Source organism: Elephas maximus, chromosome 17, assembly GCF_024166365.1.
Source record: "Elephas maximus indicus isolate mEleMax1 chromosome 17, mEleMax1 primary haplotype, whole genome shotgun sequence".
NCBI classification, from domain to species: domain Eukaryota; kingdom Metazoa; phylum Chordata; class Mammalia; order Proboscidea; family Elephantidae; genus Elephas; species Elephas maximus.
The window spans coordinates 60,053,445-60,075,147 of NC_064835.1; the positions used below are offsets into that span (position 1 = coordinate 60,053,445).

General features: G+C 39.1%; 1 protein-coding gene across 2 annotated transcripts in view; it reads left to right on the forward strand.

The window, feature by feature from the left end:
* Window positions 1-21,703, forward strand: part of GCFC2 (GC-rich sequence DNA-binding factor 2) — a 59,911-nt gene that overhangs the window by 34,989 nt on the left and 3,219 nt on the right. For both annotated transcript variants that reach the window (XM_049856736.1, XM_049856737.1), the window contains exons 13-16: window positions 5,273-5,349; window positions 7,215-7,281; window positions 9,036-9,182; window positions 13,379-13,503. In XM_049856736.1, coding sequence (XP_049712693.1) covers window positions 5,273-5,349; window positions 7,215-7,281; window positions 9,036-9,182; window positions 13,379-13,503 — 416 coding nt within the window. The remainder of the gene's footprint in view (window positions 1-5,272; window positions 5,350-7,214; window positions 7,282-9,035; window positions 9,183-13,378; window positions 13,504-21,703) is intronic.

Below are 21,703 nucleotides of genomic sequence, written 5' to 3' on the forward strand. Positions count from 1 at the left end.
CTTGAGTAACAGAAGGACTAGCGGGAGCTCATCCTCCATAGGTGTGTGCTGTTGCAAGTGAAAGTGGTGTTTGTGCTCTCTGCCTGCAGATTAGACCTCCCTGGCATTGTTGCATTTAATTCTGAGTATAAATATATTAAGTGGAGAGTGCCTGCTAAGATGGTATGGGAAAGAGAAGATAAAGGAAAAATGTGATCACAATCTTAAAATCTAAAGGAGTATCATACGGAAGGGGGTAGGTTTATTCTCTGTCATCCAACAGCATAAACTAGGACCAAGGAATGGAAGCTTAGGAGAGAGAGGTTTGTTCCTCATTTTTAAATGGAATTTATTAGGCAGAAACTGCCCAAAGTTATGGGTGCCCTTGGGTGATAGGTAAATATTGTTAGGCATAGTTTGAGTGGCAAATTAGTGGAGCCGTGAAAATGAATGTAACCGTCAGGTAGGTATTTAGATAGATTTGTGGTTTTCAAACTTCTATTTTTATCAACAAAACCTTTTTCAAATAACATCTTACAGAACCCAGTGCACAGTCACACAAAAAACAAAGCTTCTGCTGTAGTGAATACCTGCCATCGTTCTCCCCTAAGCATCCCAACACCCGCCCCATACATGGAATACAGAGCAGTCTGAGACCACTGGCGCGGGCCTGGTAGTGCCTTTACAAAGCCATGTGAAAGTATATTTACAGAGGGGTGGGTGTGGGTGGGTGTGTGTGGGTGTGTATGCAAGTCTGAGTGTGTAGTTCAGAATACTTTTTAAAACTTTATATTTGAGAAACTTTATTTTTTTCAAGGAATAAAAAATATAGTTTAATACTTGGAAAAAATTAACTCAGTTTTAGGATGTGAGTTTGGGGTTTGTTCTGTTTTTAAATATTTGTAAATAATTTCAAACTTATAGAAAAGTTCAATTAATAAGAACAGTATACCAGTGTACCTTTTACTCAGGTTCACTTATCGTTAACATTGTCCTGTTTGCTTTATTATCTGCTTTCCCATTATATATACAGGTGTTTTTTTTTTTTCTTCCTGAGCAATTTGAGGGTAAGTTACATATTTGCTAAGAATAAGGATATTGTGTTACATAACCGTAGTACAGTTGTCAACTTCAGTAAACAACAACACTTAATCTACCATCCATATTCCACTTTCATCAGTTGACTCAATAATATCCCTTATAGCGTTTTGTTGTTGTTGTTGTTTTGAGAACTATTTTTAAGAAACAACAATGTAAACAATATGGAAATATATGTCAAGGCTGGCATCCAAAGCCATTTAAATTAAAGGAAAAAATCAAACCAGCTTTTTTTTCCTAGCACAAACCCCAAACTCAGTAAGTTACATAAGTTCAGATACTACTTTGTGGATATATTGTCTAGAACATTGTTCTTTTTTCTTTGAAGAGAATTCAGAATGTTTAAGAAATAGAGTAAAATAAAATACAGTTTTGTTTTTAATGTTGGTATATAGTCGCTTGAAGAATATATTATAAATAATTAAATGGAAAGAGAAATAGTACTTCGGTTAAATGTGCTTCGTATGAAGAGCATATTTGGTTGAATTCTACATTTATGAGTAGTTTGGTTAGGGAAGGATATATGACAATTTGTGCTACACCCATTGTGATTGACTTGAAAAATTCCTTTTGCTCTATTGTACACGTCATTTTCACTTTTAAATTGGGATTCTTTTTTTAAGAATAAGAAAATACCTCATTACAGAAATTTTGGTAATAGATGAAAAAATTTTTAATTATATTTTCATCCTAGTACAAGGATTGATATCATTGTAGGGTATTTTCACCTAACCTTTTCAAAGTTATAATTCCAAATAGATACGTAAGTTTGTATCCGGGTTCTTCCACTTAACATTACCTCATTAAACATTTGTATTTGTGGGTTACTATAGTCTTCATAAACTTTAACTACCTAGATAATATTTCCATGCAGGTGATGGCTATAATATGACATCCTTAGAATTCCCTATTACTGAATTAAATGAATAATTGCTTTTGTAAGGATCAGCACAAAGCTAGTTCCCATGAGAAAGAGGTTAAGGATGCCCCAAATGTCCAGCGTCTCCAAACTGCTGCACCACTCCATCATTTCTAACATCAACTGCTTCCCCTTCTCTCACTACTTTCCTTCCCATCTTTTAGTTCAGATATTCACGAACTGTAGGGCGGGTAGTTATAATTAAGTGGTTTATTAGGGAAGTAACTCAGGATCGGGATCCACTTGGAAGCAACAGGAACAACTCAGGATGCAGCTTCTTGAGCAGGACAGCTCCTCACCCTTCGCCCCTGGGCCCTACTGTGGCCTTGCTGCCACCAGGCCCTGCTGGGGTCCTTCTTGGGTAAATGTTACAACTCTTAGCCCTGTGGGTAGGTAAGCCCCACTGTAGCCATCTCACGCCGGTCTCCTGGCTCCTGCTGTCTCCCACCTCTATCATTCTTGCTACTGCTGTGCCATTGTCTTTCGTCTCTCTCTGTCTCCTGGCTGTAGGAGGGTCTCAGTGCAGGAGTCCTAAGCCCAAAGGATGCACTCCATTCCCATCTTTTCTTGGGTAGTCAAGTCTCGCCTTTCTGCCTCTGGGGTGGCTCATTTTCAGCCTAGCAGGATGGCAAAACTGACCAATCCCCTTGTTAGGGTTCCACACACTTTATTTGCATGTTCCTACTTCTCCAAGGGTGCCATGCACCTTATTTGTATTATTAGCCAGCTGTCCAATCCCCTTAGTGGGCCACAAGCACTATATTTGCACAGCCCCACCCAATATTTTAGTGGGAGTTACAAGGTCATGGCTACAAAGGCCATATAAAAGTGATACATCCCACATGAATATTTTGGTTGTTTCTAATTTTTACTATACAAACAGAATGAGTTTGCCAAAGTTAATATTAAAAGACATAGACAAACCAACAAAGGAGCCATAGCTAGAGTGTATGGAAGACATGTACAAATCAGTAAGAAGATGACAAAAGCTAATACAAAAAAAAACAATAAAATTAGCAAGTAGATTAATGCAGCACTTCACAAAAAGGCATGTCCACATATCAAGAATGAGAAGATTCTCGACATTACATTTCTGAACAATGAACATTAAAATACAATGAGATATGACTACATACCCACCATAATGGCAAACATTAAAAAATATATACCAAATTTTGATTAGGAAGTATGGGGACAGGATTTCTCATACATTGTTGGTGGGAATATCAGTGGGATACCACTACTTTAGAAAAAATTTGGCATTTTCTACAAAATTGAACATACGGACACATCCTATGGCCTAGCACTTCTATTCTTATGTATATAGCCATTAGAAACATATGGCCTTAGGTACTGAAAGACATGTATAAGAACATTTATAGCACCATTATTTGTGATAGTCTCTAAACTGTAAACCCTCTGAATGCCGCATCAGTACTATTCATGCAACAGACTACTACACATTGGTGAAAATGAGCAAATTGTAGCCATATGCAACAACCTGGATAAATGAAGATCTCTTGTACCCAATTGTAAAAATGGCATGGTGGGCAAGTCTCACCTCCTCTAACTTCACAAGGGAGGAGTAGAAGAAAGATCAGCAGCCCAAGGCTGATTCCTATGAGGCAAAGGTCAGATATACCTCCACTCTGCAACCTTTTTTACCAATTCTGACACCAGCCATCCCTTCCACACCACTCTGCACATCTGCTGGGTTCAGTAATTCATTGCAATGACTACACAAAACTCATAGACAATACAATTATGGGGTTTATTGGGAGAGTAACAGGTTATAATTCAGGATCAGGAACAACTCAGGATACAGTTCTTCAATCAGCTTCTTCTTAGCCGTGCCTGCAGGCAGGCCTCTCTAGCCCTTGGCTTCTGCCTTCCTTGGGCAAATGTTACAAAGCTCTTTAGCTTTGCCAATAAGTACCTGGAGGCACCCCACTCCACCAGTAAGCCTCAGCCTGAAGGTGCGCAGCTCTCTCACTCCATGGGATGGCGCACCCACCGTAGGCGCCTCACTCTGTGGACTGGGAAGCCCACTGTGCCATCTTGCGCAGGTCTCCTGGTTATGCTGCCACCATCTCTGCCACTGCTTCTCACCATCTTGTGCCATCTCTGGTGTTACAGTTCTTTGTCTCCTGGGTCTAGGAGGTTCTCAGCACAGGGACCCAAGGTTCAAAAGGTGCACTCCACTCTTAGCTTTTCTTTCTTGGTGGTAGTGAGGTCTCCTCTGTGCTCTGAGATTGGCTCGCTTTTAAGCCTGGCGAGATGGCAGAACTGAACAATCCCCTCGTGGGGTTCCTTTCACCTTATTTGCATAGTCCCCCCCTCACAGGGGTTCCATGTACCTTATTTGCATTATTAGCAAGCTATCCAGTCCCCTTGGTAGCCCACAAACACCTTATTTGCATGTTGTTCCATGTTGTCTTGGTGATCAAGAGTAACTTTCATAGTCAAAAAGACCTACGCCTTTTGTACTGTTTCTAAAATGTTTTGTACTTTCCCTAAATTTAATCTTATGCACAGATTGTGATGAGATTGCCGAATTTTTGAATCACTTCATTGAGCTTGGCATCATTGGCCTCTTTCAGCACTTTGCATTCAACCTTATGGGCTGCTCATCATCAAAGTGACTTCACCTCTTTATCGCTCACTGGCTGGCCATGAGTGCCTCAGATGTTGTTGTTAGGTGCTGTTCAGTCAGTTCCGACTCATAGCAACCCTATATACAGCAGAATGAAACACTGCCCAGTCCTGTGCCATCCTCACAATCATTGTTATGCTTGAGCCCATTGTTGCAGTCCCTGTGTCAGTCCATCTCATTGAGGGCCTTCTTCTTTTTCACTGACCCTCTACCAAGCATGATGTCCTTCTTCAGGGACTGGTCCCTCCTGATAATATGTCCAAAGTACGTGAGACAAAAACCTCACCATCCTTGCTTTTAATCAGCATTCTGGTTGTACTTTTTTCAAGACAGATTTGTTCATTCTTCTGGCAGTCCATAGTATATTCAGTATTCTTTGCCAATACCATATTTGCATAGTCCCACACAATCATTTTGTAGGAGTCACAAGACCATGGTGAGAAAGTCCATATAAAAGTGATTTTTCACACTATACTAGTTAGTAGTTATTTTAAAACCTGATTTTGTGTGCATGTACAAACTTATAAAAAAAAAATTATACCAATGTTAAATTACTTTTTTTTGTTGTTAAACATATTTCCACCTATGGTCATCATTTATACTTTTCAAATTTTCATATACAGGGCTTACTTAAATCCATTGTTTCAAGAATAAAGAAGGCAATAGAAGATGATGTTTTTATTCCTCTGTATCCAAAGAGGTAAGAGCTGTTCATTTTTAGATTGGTTGAAATAACTATCCGTGTAATATAGATTTATTTAAGAATATAATGAAACCATGTAAATATTTTCAAAGCACAGATACACATATTCTATTAAGATGCAAGTTGACATCTCAAAAAATATTTCTCAGGCACCTACTGTGTGACAGGAATGATGGTTAGCATTTGGCAGACATACTTTTCTTATGGTATCCTGGGAACATGAGGAGCCCTGGTGACACAGCTGTTAGGAACATGAGAGGTGGCATAGCAGAGTGGCGAGGAACACAGATCATGGAGACTGGATCCACCATTTGACCTGGGGCCTCGCTATGCGTCAGTGTCCTCATCTGTAAAATGGAGATACAATTCGTACTTACCTCACAGGATGTTGAGGATGAAGAACCGGTTCAGAACAGAACAGGACTGGCACAGAAGCAGCGCAGCATAAGGCCTAGAAGCCCACTGAGGGGCCAGAAACTGCATCAGTGAATTCTGCAGTCACATTAAATTAGGAAACAGGTAGTATTTGATACAAGTTCATACAGGTGCTAAAAACATCTGTTTATAGTGGAATGGTTTATGAACTGTAGCTATCCAGTGGGTACTCCTCAGAGGTTGGAAGAGCTTTATGGAGGGGGACAAAGAAAGGAACCTGAGTTTTCTGAGTGGAGTACCTGGGTGGTGCTAACAGTTAACGTGTTTGCCGCGCTTACCGAAGGGTTGGTAGTTCAAGTCCACCCAAAGGTGCATGAGAAAAAAAGGCCTGGTGATCTACTTCCAAAAAAATCAGCCATTGAAAACCCTATGGTGCACAGTTCTACTCTGACACACATCAGGTCACCATGAGTCAGGTCAATTCGACAACAACTGGTAATCTTTTGGTAGGCTAGATAGATTTAACGTTTTAAACCATGAAGAAACGTCTGCAAGCAAAAATTCTGGCAAGATTTGTTTTATAACTTTTTAGGTAAGTAAGACATTCACATGGTTCAAACGTGTGTTTATTTATTTATTTATATAATGAAAAGACTTACTCCCTCCTACTCCTGCCTGCTGTCCACCCAGTTTCTGCCCTTCTCCCTTGTATACGTACTTACACATGTAATAATAATCACTTTTTTTTTTTTTTTTTTAGAATTCCTTCATGCAAATACAAGTAAATGCTGATAATTGCTATAATCTTCTTTTGCCCTTGCTTTCTGTAGAAAAGAATGGATACTGTAAATGGCTGGAACCAATGTTTCGTACCTTACTTTTTTCACTTAGTAAATCTTTAAGACCTTTTCATGTCATGTTTAAGTACTTTTTTCATTTTTTTAAGCTGCATAGTATTTCATAATATAGATGTACTGAAACTGATGGTGGCACAGTGGTTATCCTCGACTGCTAACCGAACGGTCAGTGGTTCGAAACCACCACCTGCTCCACAGGAGAAAGATGTGGCAGTCTGCTTCTATAAAGATTACAGCCTTGGAGACCCTATGAGGCAGTTCTACTCTGTCCTGTAGGGTTGCTGTGAGTCAGAAGCAATTTGTTGGCAGTGGGTATATATACAGGTAACTGATAAGCATATAAGTGGTTTCCATTACCAACGATGAGGTCGTGAATGACCTTGTACGCATGTCATTCTGTATGTGTGCAAGTATATCCACAGGGGGCATTTGCAGAAGTGCAGCTGTTGGGTCACAGTGTACATGCGTTTGTCATTTTGATAGATACCACCAGGTATCACCAGCACCTTCATTTATTTTCCATTAAGGCTATTTGGTTGCTTAAAAAAAAAAAAACTCAGTTTTTTAATTCCTGGTTCTAGATGATTAACAGTTCTTTGCATTTTCTTTTTTCTCTTTATTTCAAATTAGTGCTGTAGAAAACAAAACATCACCACATTCAAAGTTCCAAGAAAGACAGTTCTGGTCAGGTCTAAAGGTAAGCAGGAAACTGCAACAACCACTACAAAAAAAAAAAATCCAGATTTTAAAAAAATCCAGCTTATTACAGAACAGAGGTTTGCAGGCATTTTCTGAAAGGGCCGGATAGGAAATGTTTTAGGCTTTATAGTCCACATCATCTCTGTCGCAGTTACTCAGCTTCGCCACTGTGGTGCGGAAGAAGCTATAAACAAATGCACAGGGCTGTGTGCCAATAAAACTGTATTCATGGACACTGAGATTTAAATGTCACATAATTGTCACATGTAACAAATTTTTTTTTCAACCACTTAAAAATGTAAAAATCATTTTTTGCTCATGGGCCCTACCAAAGTGGGTAGCAGGCATTTAACCCACAGGCCATAGTTGGCCAACACCTGGTCGAAAAGCTAAAGGATAAAGTCACTAGCTAAGTCGTTGACAATGGGGATGATAAGAAGATGGGTTCAAAAGATGTTGAGGATGAAGCATTGAAAGACCTGACGGCTAATTAATTCAATATGAGGAGAATAGGATGCTAGCCAGGTTACCAGTCTTTGAGGACATTTTAGGGAATGCAGGAAGAAGAGATTTGGGAGGAAAGGTGAGAACTGTTTTGGACACAGGGCGTTGAAGATGTCAATGGGATATATAAGTGTAGAAGTCGAGGAGTCAATGGGATTTATGAATCTGAATTTCAGGGAACAGACGTGGGCTGGAGATTTGGGAGTCAGCCCATTTAGGCAGTGTTCGGGGCCATAGTCATGAATGACAGCCTCTGAGGAGATTGGGTGAAGCATGAGAAGAGGGCTACTGCAGGAACCTTGGAAAACACTGACATGAGAGGTGGACAGAGAGTGGGATCTTCAGAGGAACCACAGAATGATTACAAGACAGCAGCTTCAGGGAAGTTAAGAGAAGATTTTCAAAAATGAAGACAAGAGTGTTAAATGTCACAAAGAATAATAGAAAGACTGAAAACCTTTATTAGGTTTGACATTTAGAAGGTCATGGGTGACTTCAGTTAGCTAGAATGTTTTCATTGGGGTGAATTGGTATTTGCCATGTGGTTAAGTCAGGGGAAAGACTTTCGACGAAGTGGGAGCAACATGAACAAGTGACATGAAATGTGAAGAAGAGTTGCAGGTTAGTAAAACTGCATGTAGCTCAGCACTTAGAGTAATATTATAGCACTGGAAAGAAAGTGGAAAGCACCATAAAATACACAGGAAGTTCTGGATTTTGAGGAGGGAAAGGCAAGTAATATAGCAATATTTATTAGAATTTATTATGAGTACTTTACCCAAATTATATCCAAACGCACAGTTATTAATCTTATATATCAAATAAATGAAGTTCTCAACATTGATTGATTTCTCAAGGTCACTCATTGGTAGCAGTGGCACTGGCTTTGATGGCAGCCGTTTATGAATCCTGGGGTCTTTCAGTCTCGTACCCAGTGTCCCTGGGCTCCGGTAGAGGATGGATTAGGGGAGGCAAATTGTTGATCTGGGAAGGCTCCAGTGAAGTTATTTGAGATGGATAACTTTGGTTATTCTAGAAAATTACAATGGGATGAGCAAATACATAAAAATCAGAAAGAATCAAGTATTTGTTCAGAAATGTTTTTGTATCAATTCTAAAATTGACAGTTCCACCAGGGCTAAATGTAGTGAGAGTGCAGAAGTGTTCGACCAACTGTTAGGTTTCTTAAAGATTAATACAGTTTCCTTTTGGGAAAAGGATTCATATTCATTTGATATTTTATTTTAGCTCTTCCGCAACATTCTTCTTTGGAGTGGACTCCTCCGAGATGAGGCCTTGAAAGAGCTTGGATTGGGGAAGCTGCTAAATCGCTACCTTCTTATAGCTCTCCTTAATGCCACACCTGGGCCAGATGTTGTTAAAAAGTGCAACGAGGTACGTTGTGTAGGAACTGATCCTAATTTTATCATTTTTTAAAAGTCAGTTGTTAAAGTCTGTTTTAAAACAAAATAACAAAAATTGGGGCGCTGGCACAGGAATATAGAAATGAGTTGAACAGACTAGAAAACCAGAAGCAGCCCCTCTGTATTTAGGAACGAGCGTACCAGTAACAGCTGCCATCGAGCCAACTCTGACTAGTGGTAACCCCGCGTGTGTCAGAGCAGAACTGCGCTCCGTAGGGTTTTCAGTGGCCGGTTTTTTGGAAGTAGATCGCCAGGCCTTTCTTCTGAGACATCTCTGGGTGGACTCGAACCTCCAACCATTTGGCCGCTCATGGATTCCAAGACTTAGTATACTGGTTTGAAACATCACCAGTACGGGAAAGAAAAATTATTTAATAAATGCTGTTGAATGTTTATGAAAAAGTATGTTAGATCTTTACCTCTCAATCTGTAGCGATATGAATTTCAAGTGAAATAAAGAATGAAACATAAAAAAGAAAACTTTAAAATCCTGTACTAAGAAGAAAATAAATGATGATATCTGAGAGTGAGGGAGTCTTATCTAAACCTAAAGGCAAAAGAAGATATGAAGAGAAAAAAAAATAGATTTAATAAAAATATAAAACTTCAGTGGATAAAAACATAAAACAGAGATAAGTTGATCATTGTTAAAACTGTGGAGCTCACTATACTATTCCTTCTACTGTTGTATGCATTTGAAATTTTTTGTAATGCAGAATTTAAAAGAAAGTTGAAAAACTGAAAAATAAAAATTAGAATTCACAGGATTATAATCCAAACAATATAAAAAGCCCTTTACATATCAGTAAACACTTCAAATACTCCAACTAAATATGGCCAAAAGTCATGGAAGAGGCAGTTCATCAAAAAAGGATATGCATAGAGGACACAGTTACAGATATGTCTTAGACATAACCCAACACCTCACAAGATTGGTTTGCTGGGTTTGAAGGTTTAGAACCATAGTCTCGTGGGACAACTCACTTAATTGGCATAATATAGTTCATAAGGAAACCCTGGTGGTGTAGTGGTTAAGTGCTACGGCTGCTAACCAAGAGGTCGGCAGTTCAAATCCGCCAGGTGCTCCTTGGAAACTCTATGGGGCAGTTCTACTCTGTCCTATACGGTAGCTATGAGTTGGAATCAACTCAACAAGCAGTGGGTTTGCTTTTTTTTTTTTTTGTATAGTTCATAAAATGTATATTCTCCATGCCAGTGTGCTGAGTACCATACTTTTATACAAGTAACTCATGTGTTATACTTTTTTTGGCCAACTTCGCACTCCCCCCACCCTGCAAGATATTTTTGTAAGTGTGCTATGTTAATTTTTTCCAGTAACGTAAAAAAAATAGCATAGTGTGTTTGCGAAAATACCTCACAGTGGGAGGGCATGATTGGCAAAACGTATAATGTGTTATTTTTGTAAAAATACAGTAGTGTCTAGGCTCTTAAAAGCTTGCAAGCATCCACGTAAGATGATATTGATCTGTACTCGTCTGGAAAAAGAAGGAAACCAAAGACCTAGTGAAGAAAGTAGTTTATAGGACTAAGAGTCTACACAAACCACCATCCCATCTACCCTGAGACTACCTACTATTCTGATCAGGGCCACAACAGATGGATCCTGATAGAACGGGAAGAAAATGTGAAACAGAACTCAAATTCTTCAAAAGTCCAGACTTACTAGACCAGTTGAGACTAGAGGACTCCCTGACACTATTGTCTTGAGATACTCGTTAAACATTAGAGCAAAACTGTCCCTTGAGGTCACCTTTTAGCATAATAAGAAAATGGCTGATAAAATAAAGAGTATCACCTTTTTTAAAAATCATCTATAGGAGACTAAAAGTTCAAAAATGACTGAAAAGCAAAAATTAGAAGGTAATAGGGCAAGGAAGCTAGAGTACTAGAAATGCTACAACCAGAATGGAATAAATGAGAATGATGACATATTGTGAAAAACGTAACCAAAATAATAATTTGTGTAGAAATTTTTAAATGGGAACCTAATTTGCTATGTACATTTTTCATCTTAAACACAGTAAAATAGTATTTTTAAAAAAGGGTAAGTAAAAATAAACATATAAAAAAAAAAAAAAACAGAACTATTAATAAGAAAAAAACCCCACTGGCGTCGAGTCAATTCCAACTCATAGTGACCCTATAGGACAGAGTAGAACTGCCCCATAAGGCTTCCAGGGAGTGCCTGGTGGATTCGAACTGCCAGCCTTTTGGTTAGCAGCTGTAGCTCTTAACCACTACACCACAAGGGTTTCCAATAATAAGAGAAATGCAAATTACATAGTAAATTTACCTGTAGTGTTGGCAAAAGCTTTTTTGTTAATATTAAAATTGTAATTCCCAGTGTTGTCAAAAATGCCAGGAAACAGCCCCACGTCATTCCAGGGGCTCCGTCCCCTAGAACATGCAGTGCAGAAGTCCTGGGAAGCTGTCTTCTGCAGCGATAGAAGGAAGGATACAGCTGCTCTGCAGAATATTCTGGCATGATGTATACCTGCCTTTTGACTTGGTGATTTTACTTCTAGGAATCTATCCTGAGTTAAAACTGGGAGATGCTCATATAGATTTAAGTACAAAGAATCTGTTACAGCATTATTTACAATAAAAGTTGGAAACCACCCAAATATCCAAAAATGTTACAGTCTATTCATGTTGAAGAGTTTTTAAGAATATAGGAAAATACTTTATAATATAAACTTTGAAAAAAACGACATACAAACTTTATGTATCAACTCCTGTCAACAGTGATTGTTCTGGCTATAGTTTTTATATCATGCAGTTTTAAACATTATATACTAAAAATTATAAATCTTCCATGTTTTGGGTTTAAGGCTCAGCTTAGTCGCCTGTCACTATGAGGGTGGTCAGAAAGTGTATTTACACATCACTCTCTCTACAACTATGGCTAGAAGACCAGGACAAGAAAATGTGGTTTTAAATTCCAGGATCATTTATGGAAAAGATGGATGGTTGCTTGAGAATTTTATTGAGACTTGGGATGCAGAACAAGGGGAGAGCAGTTGCAAGACCAGGAAGGGCTGATTTAAAAATTTTTTAAAACAGATAAAGTTTGCATCATAAAACTTGTAGGACCTTCTGCCTTAGGCAGTCACAGTGTGTTTTATCTGGATAATTAAAAAAGGTGATTCAAGAATAGGATAGGGTAAATCTTTTTTTCCCCAAGCATGTTTTAAATGCTGACTAATCAGATGTTTTAAATGCTGACTAATGAGATTTATTTTAGAAAGAATACATTCCAAAACCTTTATTTTTAATGTATTTTATAATATAAATTAAATAAAAGTTCTATATATTTGGTGCATTTTTACTTTTTTCCCAACTTTCTATTTTCTATAAAGTATTGATTTTGTCAACTCATCATAACCTGTGTGATTGTCCAATTTTTCTGTGAATGGTATGATCTCAAATTTTTCTTTCCTTCCCCTTTTTTACCCTTCTTTTTTTCTTCTTTCTCTTGTGAGGAAGGTTTTTTGGGGTTTTTTTTTCTCCTTAATATTTTTCTATTTTTACTAAAATTTTCCACATAATCATGTATTAAGGATGATGATGATCAGATGAAATGTGAATTTTTTCAAAAAGAAAAACTGAATTCACGTATGTTGACTCCTGCCTCCATGGACACTGTATTAAATTAGTAGAAAATGAGAAATAATTTTTTTATGCTGTGTATCTTAGAACCGCTTACTTGACTCCTTAACCTTGTATATAGATAATATACTAGAAAACCAATTTCTTATTTTGAAATAATACTGAATGTACATATTTTATAGTAGTTGTGTTTAACTGAAAGTTTTGTGTCTAGGAAATTTGTTTTTTTTTAGTTGTAAATTAACGTCTATACAGATTTAAAATGGCTCAGGAGTATAAGAATATAGAAGGAAATACAAGTGCAACTAGAGAATCTTCATAAAATCTATTTTAAGCTCTTAGCCTTAAAGTATGATATTTTCTTTTAAAGTATGTAACCCTTAACAAACCAAGTAGGGAAAATTCTGAAAATGTATTGAACCATAAACTATAAAACGGAGAGAATGGTATTCGGCTTGCATAATCACTCCGAGTGTTAAATGAGATTATTAGATGATAACTCATTATTGTAAACCAACCATGTGTTTTTATTAACAGGTAGCATCATGTTTCCCAGAAAAATGGTTTGAAAATCCTTCCATGAGGACATCTATTCCCCAGCTAGAAAACTTCATCCAGTTTTTAGTGCATTCTGCACTTAAATTATCTAAAAGTGAACTCAGGTAATATGTACATTGTTCTCATCTTGATAAGCATAATTCAAGGGTTCTATTGTGCTCTCAGCCATTTTAAGAAATATTTGTACTTTTCCTGTATTTCTACATATCTGTTCGAGATTCCATAGTACTGTAGAGTTAGTGCATATTTTCATGTGTGACCCTTGCAGTTGCTCGCTATTTTATTCTCACACCTCATGCGTATTAGTTTATACCTTTAAATGTAAGTCTTTTTAAAAAGTTTATACCTTTAAATGTAAATACTTTTTTAAATCACTTCCAGAAAAATATAATACAAAGGGTTTTAGAATTAAAACTATTAAATCAAAAATCACTTAAGCTTTTTTTTTTTAAATGTGTTTTTCATTTTCATAGCCATTTTTAAGTCTCAGCATTTGTTAAGTACAGGTCTATAGCCTGATGTTTTACCCAATAGTAGCTAGATTTCTGGTCTGGATGTCTCATTAAAAATGCCAGATATTGAGACAGCCCAAGATGGTGGCTTAGTCACACATACCGTGCCGTCCCCCAACATCAAAGAACTGAGAAACCTAGTGAAACAGATAAAGATGACAGTCTGGGAACCCAGAACAGCAAACAGAAGTATGAAGGATTAGATTAAACACTGAAAAGAAGGAGAAACTAAATGAAAACAGTAAACGAGGAGACTTAATGACTGTAGGAGCCCTGCCAGGAGGCTTGGCGCAACATGGCCATCTTGACCCAAAGCGAGCAGTGTTCCCATATGAGGAGTACAGGAAGGTAACTTCATAGAATCCCCAATAGGAGAGAGAGATAACTGAGTAGACAAACTTGGAGCGAAGCAAGATGAGCAGAACAGAAACTGAATCTAAGGAGGGAAAGTGCAGGCAGGCAGGTGAAAGCTCAACATAGAGCAGGGAGAAAACAGGGATAGAACTGCTCACCAGCAGAGGTCCCTGATCATTCATGTGGGTAGTACTCGTAGTACTCATGGAGTGGAGGATCCTTGGAGCAGTGACTAGAGACCCCCGCACCCAACCAGACTCGGGACAGCTCCCCTGCTCCTTGCATTTGCTTGGGGCCAGGTCCTAATTGCCAGCTGCGCTCTGTGGGGAGTGTCCCAGTGCCTATGCCAGAGACTAGGGGAACACGCTACCCCTCCCCCCACTTCTGCCTTCCCAGTGACCAACAGTGTGCCCTCCCTCACCCCTGCCCAGTGATCTGTGGCATGCCCTCCTGTGCCACACTCACCGCACCAGCAACTGAAGGTTCATGCCATCATACCACACACCCAGCAATCAGCGGCGTGTGGTGTGCTCCCACCCTGCAACCAGCAGTGCAGGCTCCAGTGCCACCCACCCAGTGACTTGTGCACCCTTGCCCTGACCACCTAGCAACTGGCAGTGCATGCATACAGCGCCTAAACCTGTAACCAACAAGAACACTCCCTGCACCCACACCCAGTTACCGGCTGGACAGACACATCACCTCATCGGCAACACCAGTCACATTCTGACAGGCGCCATCTGCACCTCTGCCAAAAAACAAGCAGGAGATTCTAGTGCCTTTATCCAATGTCCGCCCAGCTACAATGTCACACGTCCCGTACCCAAACAGTTCCTGCAGGCTGTCTGCATTTGCACTGAAGCCCCTTGATGCCCTACCACCTACTGAGACACCAATTCTTGCATGCATAGCAGGCCTACCCTGTCCATTTGGGTAGCACTCGCTCACAGCAGATGCAGAAACATCTTGCCTGACCTCCAGAGAACATACTAACTGCTAGCATGAACCCAGGACCCCATGGTCCCACAAGGGCTATGGAGGGACCGTGACTACCCAACACTTCTCATTCAATATCAGGGAAAGAACTGGCTCTCCCACCTCTACTCAGTCTGTTAAGGGAAGACATACGAGCCTAACCACAGAGGACTCACATGTGGTTGTGACCCTCCATACCCACTAGTGAGTCCAGCCAACAGACACCACTGAAGTCACGCCTTAATGCCTAGGAGACAGCAGATACTAACAAATCATGAAGAAACAGGATAAGATGGCACAAACAAGTGAGCGAAAGAAAGCAGCAGAAAACCTTCCTGAAGAAGAAATGGTAATAGAACTACCTGATAAGGAATTCAAAAAACAGTGAACAAGGAGACTTACAGACCACAGGAGCCCTGCCAGCCAGCTTAGCACAACATGGTCATTTTGACCCAAAGTGAGCATTGTTTCCATGTAAGGAGCACAGGAAGGCAACTTTATGAAATCCCCAGTAGGAGACAGAGATACTGACTAGACAAACCCTGAGCCAAGCAAGGCGAGCAGAACATAAACTGAGTCTAAGGATGGAAAGCAGGAAGATAAGTTAGAGCTCTACAGATCCCAGGCGACCATAAAGCAGGAGAGACAAAGCCCCCCACCTTTGCCACGGCAAAGACAAGGCTCATCGCTATATGAGCATCTACAACTAGCTAATACCCCCCTTCCTTGCATGCATATTGCATTCCAGAGATCAAGCATCCCAAACTGAATCAGCACTGACAACACCTAAGAGTGCCATCTAGTGGTTCTCAGGAGAAGATACCAAGCCGCTGAGTCTTTCTCACTCATAGTGAACCTATGGAACTGAGAGGACCTGCCTCAAGGGGTAGTGAGTTCTAAGTCTTTGCAAAGGCAGGCTGCCACATCTGTCTCCCGTGGGACAGCTGGTGGGTGCAGGCTCTGGTCTTTCGTTTGACAGACGGGTGCTTGGTGGTGGCATGACCAGGGCCCCACAGAAAATTTTCCCACAATAAAGACAAAACAAAATTTAAAGCAAAAATAATAAGGCCCAGTTCAACAAAAGGTAGTAAAACACTCAGAATCCCAAGGGAAGAAGGAACAATCAAAGGTGAAACATGAAAGGAAATCTCTCCTATGGCGGCCACAATAATGCAACCAGTAAACAAAAAAGCGTGGTTGCCATACTGATATCAGATAAAATGGACTTTAAATCAAAATCTATTACAGGCGATAAAGAAGAACACTACATAATAATAAAAGGATCAATTCATCAAGAAGACTTAACAATTTTAAATATATATGTACCCAATAGCAGTGCACCAAAATACGTGTAACAAATACTAATATGAAAGGCGAAATACACAACACCACAATAACAGCAGGGGACTTCAACACAACACTTCCAGTTGTAGACAGAACATCTAAAAAATCACTAAGGATATTGAGAACTTAAATAAAATCATCAACCAGTTGAACCTAACAGACATATATAGAACATTCCACCTAACGTCAGACAACACATTCTTCTCCAGTGCACATGGGTCATTTCCCAGAAAAAACCATATGCTAGGACACAAAACAAGCCTCAACAAATTTAATAAGACTGAAGTCATACAAAGCAACTTCCCTGACCACATAACCATATGAAGCTAGTAATCAACGGCAGGATAAATAAGGAAAAAAGAATAAATACATGGAAACTAAATAATAACACTACTAAAAAAATATTGGGTTATGGAAGAAATCAAAAGTGAAATTTTGAAAAAATGAAATTTTAAAATTCTAGAATCATCAGAAAGTAGAAACACAGCATATCAAAACACGGCAAAAGCAGTACTCAGAGATAAATTTATAGTAATAAATGCCTGCATTAAAAAAGAAAAAAGATCCAAAATCATTAACTTAAACCAATAACTTGAACAAATAGAAAAGGAAAAGAAGTCAAAAGCTACCAGAAAAAAAGAAATAATAAAGACCAGGGCAGAAATAAACAAAAATTGAAAGAGTTAACAAAGCCAGAAGTTGGTTCTTTGAAAGGATAAATAAAACGGACAAACCATTGGCTAGATAGATACAAGAAAAAAACCTTCACACACACACACACACACACACAAAATTATAGGCCAGTATTCCTTATGAAGATAGATGCAAAAATTTTCAACAAAATTCTAGCCAACAGACTTCAGCAGCATGGCAAAAAGATCATACACCATGATCAAGTGAGATTCATACTAGAATTACAAGGGTGATTCAACATTTAGAAAATCGATGCAATCCACCATATAACTAAAAACAAAGGAAAAGAACCATATGCTTATATCGGTCGATGTAAAAAAGACATTGCATAGAATTCAGCACCCTTTCCTGATTAAAAAAACACTCAGCGCAATAGGGATAGACGGGAAATTCCTCAACATAATTAAGGTCATATATGCAAAACCAGCAGCCAGTATTATACTCAACAGGGAAAGGCTGAGAGCCTTCCCTTTGAAAATGGGAATGAGACAAATACGCTTATTATCACCACTCTTATTCAACGTTGTACTGAAGTCCTAGCCAGAGCAATAAGAGAAGAAAGAGAAACAAAAGGTATCCAAATCAGAAAGGAAGAAAACTGTCCCTATTTGCAGATGATATGATCCTGTACGTGGAAGACCCTAAAGATTCCACAAGAAAAATGCTGGAACTAATAGAAGAGTATAGCAATGTTGCTGGGTACAGATTAACACACAAAAATCAGTTGGTTTCTTCTACACTAAGACAACTCAAAAAAAGAAATCAAAACAATACCATTTACAGTAGCCCCCAAATTGGTAAAATACCTAGAAATAAACCTAACCAGGCACATAAGAGACTTACACAGTGAAAATTATCCAGCAATCCCACTTCTGGGTACATACCCTGTTGTTGTTGTTGTTGTTAGGTGCCTTCCAGTTGGTTCCGACCCAGAGACTCTGTGTACAATAGAACGAAGCACTGCCCGGTCCTGTGCCATCCTCATGATCCTTGTTATGCTTGAACCCATTGTCGCAGCAACTGTGTCAGTCCATCTTGTTGAGGGTTTTCCTCTTTTTCACTGACTCTCCATTTTACCTAGCATGATGTCCTTCTCCAGGGACTGGTCCCTCCTAATAACACGTCCAAAGTATGTGAGACAAAGTCTCGCTGTCCTCACTTCTGAAGGAGCATTCTGGCTGTTCTTCTTCCAAGACAGATTTGTTCGTTCTTTTTGCAGTGTTCTTTGTCAACACCATAATTCAAAGGCGTCAAGTCGTCTTCAGTCTTCCTTATTCATTGTACATGTTTTGCATTCGTATGAGGCGACTGAAACCACCATGGCTTGGGTCCGGTGCACCGTAGTCCTTAAGGTGACAACTTTGCTTTTTAACACTTTAAAGAGGTCTGCAGCTGATTTGCCCAATGCAGTGTGTTGTCTGATTTCTTGACTGCTGTTTCCATGGGTGTTGATTGTGGATTCAAGTAAAATGAAATCCTTGACAACTTCAGTCTTTTCTCAGTTTATCATGATGTTGCTTTTTGGTCCAGGTGTGAGGATTTTTGTTTTATGTTGAGGTGTAATCCATACTGAAGGCTGTGGTCTTTGCTCTTCATCAGTAAGTGCTTCATGTCCTCTTCACTTTCAGCAAGTAAGGTTGTGTCATCTGCATAACACAGGTAGTTCATCATATAGTCCAGCTTCTTGGATTATTTGCTCAGCATACAGTTTAAATAAGTATGGTGAGTGGATACAGCCCTGATACACATTTTCCTGACTTTAAACCACTCAGTATCCCCAGTCCTGTTCGAAGGACTGCCTCTTGATCGATATACAGGTTCCTCATGAGCATGATTAAGTGTTCTGGAATTCCCATTCTTTGCAGTGTTACCTATAATTTGTTATGACCCACACAGTCAAATGCCTTTGCATAGTCAATAAAACACAGATAAACATCCTTCTGGTATTCTCTGCTTTCAGCCAGGGTCCATCTGACATCAGCAGTGATATCCCTCGTTCCTTGTCCTCTTCTGAATGCAGCTTGAATTTCTGGCAGTTCCCTGTCCATGTACTGCTGCAACTGTTTTTGAATGATCTTCAGCAAAATTTTACTTGCGTGTGGTATCGGTACTGTTTGATAATTTTCACATTCCGTTAGATCACCTTTCTTTGGAATAGGCATGAATATGGATCTCTTCCAGTCCATTGGCTGGGTAGCTGTCATCCAAATTTCTTGGTGTAGATGAGTGAGCACTTCAGCACCACATCCATTTATTGAAGCATCTCAATTGGTATTCCATCAATTCCTGAAGCCTTGTTTTTCACCAGTGCCTTCAGTGAAGCTTGGACTTCTTCCTTTAGTACCATCAGTACTTGATCATATGCTACCTCCTGACATGACTGCATGTCAACCAGTTCTTTTTGGTTCAGTGACTATGTATTCTTTCCATCTTCTTTTGGTGTTTCCTGTGTCAATTCAATATTTTGCCCATAGAATCCTTCACTATTGCAACTGAAGGCTTGAATTTTTTCTTCAGTTCTTTCAGCGTCAGAAATGCCAAGCATGTTCTTCCCTTTTGGTTTTCTAACTCCAGGTCTTTGCACATGTCATTATAATACTTGACTTTGTCTTTTAGAGCCACCCTTTGAAATCTTCTGTTCAGCTCTTTTACACCATCATTTTTTCCATTTGCTTTAGCTACTTGATGTTCAAGAGCAAGTTTCAGAGTCTCTTCTGACACCCATTTTGGTCTTTTCTTTCTTTCTGTCTTTTTAATGACCTCTTGCTTTCTTCTTGTATGATGTCCTTGATGTCATCCCACAACTCATTGGTCTTTGGACATGAGTGTTCAATGCTTCAAATCTATTCTTGAGATGGTCTCTCAATTTAGGTGGGATATACTCAAGGTTGTACTTTGGCTATCGTTGACTTGTTCCAATTTTCTTCAGCTTCAACTTGAACTTGCATGTGAGAAATTGATGGTCTGTTTTGCAGTCAGGCCCTGGCCTTGTTCTGAGTGACAGTGTTGAACTTTTCCATCATCTCTTCCCACAGATGTAGTTGATTTGATTTCTGTGTTTTCCATCTGGCGAGGTCCATGTGTATAGTCGCCCCTTATGGTGTTGAAAAAAGGTATTTGCAATAGGAAGTTGTTGGTCTTGCAAAATTCTATCATGCTATCTCCGGTGTCATTTCTGTCACTAAGGCCATATTTTCCAACTACCAATCCTTTGTTTCCAACTTTTGCATTCCAATCACCAGTAATTATCAATGCATCCTGATCATGTTTGATCAATTTCAGACTGCAGAAGTTGGTAAAAATCTTCAGTTTCTTCATCTTTGGCCTTACTGAATAATAGTCTATTAACTGGTCTTCCTCTTCAATTTGTCATTCCCGGCATAGTAGCCTATATGATTATCTGATTCAAAATGGCCAATACCATTTCAGCTCACTAATGCCTAAAAAAAAAATGCCTAGCATATCGATATTTATGTGTTCCATTTCATTTTTGATGATTCCCAATTTTCCTAGATAAATACTTCATACATTCTAGGTTCTGATTATTAATGGATGTTTGCAGCTGTTTCTTCATATTTTGAGTTGTGCCACATCAGCAAACGAAGGTCCAGAAAGCTTGACTCCATCCACATCATTAAGGTTGACTCTGCTTTGAGGAGGCAGCTCTTGCCCAGTCATCTTTTGAGTGCCTTCCAACCTGAGGGGCTCATCTTCCAGCACAGTATCAGACAGTCTGCTGCTGCTATTCATAAGGTTTTCACTGGCTAATTTTTTTCAGAAGTAGACTGCCAGTTCCTTCTGCCTAGACTGCCTTAATAAAAACCAAAAGCCAAACCCATTGCCATCGAGTCAATTCTGACTCATAAAAAAAAAAAAATCCGACTCATAACAACCTAAAAATAATGACATGAACAGACATATGCACACCTATGTTCATTGTTGCTTTATGCACAATAACAAATGAATGAAAACAACCAAAGTACCCATCAGTGAATGAATGGATAAGCAATTTGTGGCCCATACATACAATCGAATACTACAGAACCATAAAGAAGAATGATGAGTCCACGAAACGTAACATGGATGGACCTGGAGGGCATAATGCTAAATGAAATAGGTCAAGCATATAAGGACAAATATTGTATGATCCCTTTTTATAAGAAGACAAGAATAGATAAATATAGAGAGACCAATGTTCATTGGTGGCTACCAGAGAGAGGAGAGGGGGTGGGGTAAGTACGTTATATACTATTAAAAAAAAAAAAATTTTTTTTTTTTATACTGACTACTTATTTTTGGTGATGGGAAAAGTGGCACCGAATGTGGATGTAGTGAGCATAGCACAACCCAAGTAAAAAGTTTTTGAACACATATGGATGATTATAGGCAAATTGGTATACAGGTGGGTACAGATGCGTACATAGGT